Source organism: Lepidothrix coronata, unplaced genomic scaffold, assembly GCF_001604755.1.
Source record: "Lepidothrix coronata isolate B3197 unplaced genomic scaffold, Lepidothrix_coronata-1.0 Scaffold459, whole genome shotgun sequence".
NCBI classification, from domain to species: domain Eukaryota; kingdom Metazoa; phylum Chordata; class Aves; order Passeriformes; family Pipridae; genus Lepidothrix; species Lepidothrix coronata.
In genome coordinates, this window is record NW_016690639.1 from 24,512 (window position 1) to 27,582 (window position 3,071).

The following is a 3,071-nucleotide window of genomic DNA, read 5'->3' on the forward strand; positions in this document are numbered from 1 at the left end:
GGACGCCGCCGGCATCCCTGAAAATCCGGGGGGAAAAGTTGTTTTCCCTGGCTGTGGGATTGGGGGGAATCAACTGACGACTGTTGGGGGCGGGTGTGGTGAATCCATCCCGGGTGAATCCCCGTGGATCCGTCCCTTAGGTCGGGTGGGGTGGTGCATTCCGTGGGGTTTGACCGCGTGCCGTGTGTTCTCAGGGATCAGAAGGCCACGGAGCAGCTGACGAGGACCCTGCGGGGCGTGATGCGCGTGGGGCTCGTGGCCAAAGGCCTCTTGCTCAAGGGGGACCTGGACCTGGAGCTGGTCCTGCTGTGCAAAGACAAACCCACGGCCAAGCTCCTGGAGAAAGTGGCCGACAACCTGGGGGTGCAGCTGGCGGTGAGTGGGGCCGCCGGAATTCCTTTGGGATCGCTCCTTTGGGATCCTTCCGGCTCGGGAAAGTCGTTTTCAGAGGTTCTTCGGGATTGTTAAATGAACTTCTCCTCATTAATCATGAAAGGTTTGGGTTGGAAGGGGCCTTGGAGCTCATCCCATCCCGCCCCTTCCACCAGCACACCTTGTGCTATCCCGAGTTGCTCCAAGCCCCATCCAACCTGGCCTTTGACACTTCCAGGGATGAGGCAGCCACAGCTTCTCTGGGAAGCCCCAGCCCAGCCCCTCACCACCCTCACAGGGAGGAATTCCTTCCCAGTATCCCATCGAACCCCGCCCTCTGGCAGTGGGAAGCCATTCCCCTGGTCCTGTCCCTCCAGACCCTTGCCCAAAGTCCCTTCCCAGCTCTCTTGGAGCCCCTTTAGGAGAGGGCCTTTAGGCTCCCCCCGGGAGGGGCTCTAAGGTCTCCCTGGAGCCTTCCCTTCTCCAGTTGAACATCCCCATCTCTCCCAGCCCGTCCCTGGAGCAGAGGTGCTCCAGAGCCATGGAATCATGGAATGGTTTGGCTTGGAGGGGACCTCAAAGATCCCGCATGTCCGGGGATCTCCAACCCTCTGCCGTGGGCGGGCAGACACCTCCTGCAGCTCCAGGCTGCTCCAGGCTGCTCCAGGCCGCTCCAGGCGCTGGGCTTTGGCCGGGAAGGGCCGCGGGAAGTCTCCCGGCTGCCGCGGGAAGTCTCCCGGCTCGGGAGCTGAGCGGGGCCGTGGCGTTGCAGGCGATCACCGAGGACAAGTACGAGGTCATCCAGTCGGTGGGCGACGCCGCCATCGTCATCAAGAACACGAAGGAGCCCCCGCTGAGCCTCACCATCCACCTGACGTCGCCCGTGGTCCGGGAGGAGCTGGAGAAGCAGCTGGCCGGAGGTACGGCCGGCCCGGGCCCGGCAGGGCGCGGCGGAGCACCGGGAAAGCGTGCTCTTCAGCTTCAGCCGGAGCCTGGCAGCTCCCTCTGGGCCAAATTCCAGCGGAAAAAATTCCTTAGTTCCGCCAGCCTCGTTACGATCCCCGGTTGCGGTTTATCCGGGCCGAGCGCTCGGAAGCTGAGGAGCACCTTTCACGTGGGATTTTGCTCTTTTGGTTTTTTTTTTATTTATTTAATTTTTTTTTCCCGAGTACCGTTATTATTTTATCCTTTGTTTTGGTTCCACTTGGGCCTTTAGTTCACTAATTCATCATCTCGTTGTATTTACTCGTGGTTTGTCCCCGGCCATGTCAGTGCAGTGACATGAAAACAGAAAGCGGATTTGTTTAAAAAAAAAAACAAAACACCCCCCAAAAAAACACACCACCCTCTCGAAGGCTTCTTGTCCGAGGAGTTGCATGTCCATGAACCGGGATGTTCCGGGATGTCCCCCCGGTGTGTGTTGCAGCAGAACGACGGGTGTGCTCGGGGCCCCTCCCGCGGCTCTCCCGGCACCTCAGGTTCAGTCCTCCGGAAAGCGATGCAGAGTTTTGGATAAAGTTAGCTCCTCCAAATTCCCTTTGGGGGTCAACAGTTCCGAACAGCCGCCGGTTGTTCGCTCCGATTCCGATGGGCTCCGTGGGGCCGGCGGGTCCCCCGCTCCGCACTAGCCTTATCTAAAACCCTGATCTCCAGCAGCTTCGGGCGACTTTCAGGCCCTTCCTCAGTTTTGCTGCAGCACAGACCGGGGCCCTCGTTGTGCTCTTGATTGTTGATCTCTGGTGTTGACCTCTGACCTCGTCTCCGAGCCTTCTAGTTTGTCGATTTTAGGGACGCTGGACCTTTGACCAACAGGACGTTCTCTGTCGCGGGCCGGGGCCGGGGCAGCCATCCTTCCGGGCGGAGGGTTCCCTGGATCCCCTCCCCTCCCGCCCACGCTCCGGGCGCAGAGCCGGGGGGTCACGCACCTTAAATTCCCCCCCGGTGACCCCTCCCGGCCTCGCTGCCGCCTCTCCCTCCAGCAGGGATCTCTGTCCCCTCCACCGAGCCTCTCGCTCCTCCTCCTCCTCCCTTCTCCTCCTCCTCTTCCTCCTGCCTCCTCCTCCTCCTCTTCCCAGAGCGCATTCCAGCCCATCCATCCCTGGGAATTGAGCTTCCCCCCCTCTCTGCAGCCGCACGCCCCGGGCGAGGCCGCGCGGCGGCAACGCCGCAGCCCCTTCCTTCCCTCCCGCTCCCGGCATCCCGGCAGGATTCCTTGGGAGCCTCAGCTGCCCGTTTAGGATGCTGCCTCCTCCCCCTCGGCCCGACAGAAGCCCCTTGGTCAAACCGTGCCTTGTCTTCTTATTCCATCCACGACTAGAAACGCTCTCAGTCACCGACTCCCCGGACGTTCTGGACAGGCAGAAATGCCTTGCTGCCTTGGCGTCTCTGCGCCACGCCAAGTGGTTCCAGGTTTGCATTTTGTTCTTATATTTATCTTTAAGTAGAAACATTGGTAAACTCTTTTAAGGGGCTGAGTGTTTTTCGGAGCTGGAGTGGCCGCCGGCCGCTCGGAGGTGCCGGACTTAGCGGCTGTGGGCGGCACAGCTGCTAAAGAGGCGCCGCGGTGACACTTTAGGAGCCTTTTTTTTTTGTTTTTTGGTGCGGAGCAGCCGCGGAGCTGCTGCTTTGTGTGAGGAGTCAGGTCGGCGTGGCCGTGCCCTCGGCGTGGCCGTGCCCTCGGCGTGGCCGTGCCCTCGGCG

General features: G+C 60.9%; 1 protein-coding gene across 1 annotated transcript in view; it reads left to right on the plus strand.

Annotated features, from left to right (window-relative positions):
- The window catches only part of ILF3 (interleukin enhancer binding factor 3), a 19,616-nt gene that overhangs the window by 1,687 nt on the left and 14,858 nt on the right, over window positions 1–3,071 (plus strand). The window contains exons 3-5 of the mRNA XM_017839696.1: window positions 195–375; window positions 1,145–1,292; window positions 2,690–2,835. Of these exons, the coding sequence (XP_017695185.1) occupies window positions 195–375; window positions 1,145–1,292; window positions 2,690–2,835 (475 nt within the window). The remainder of the gene's footprint in view (window positions 1–194; window positions 376–1,144; window positions 1,293–2,689; window positions 2,836–3,071) is intronic.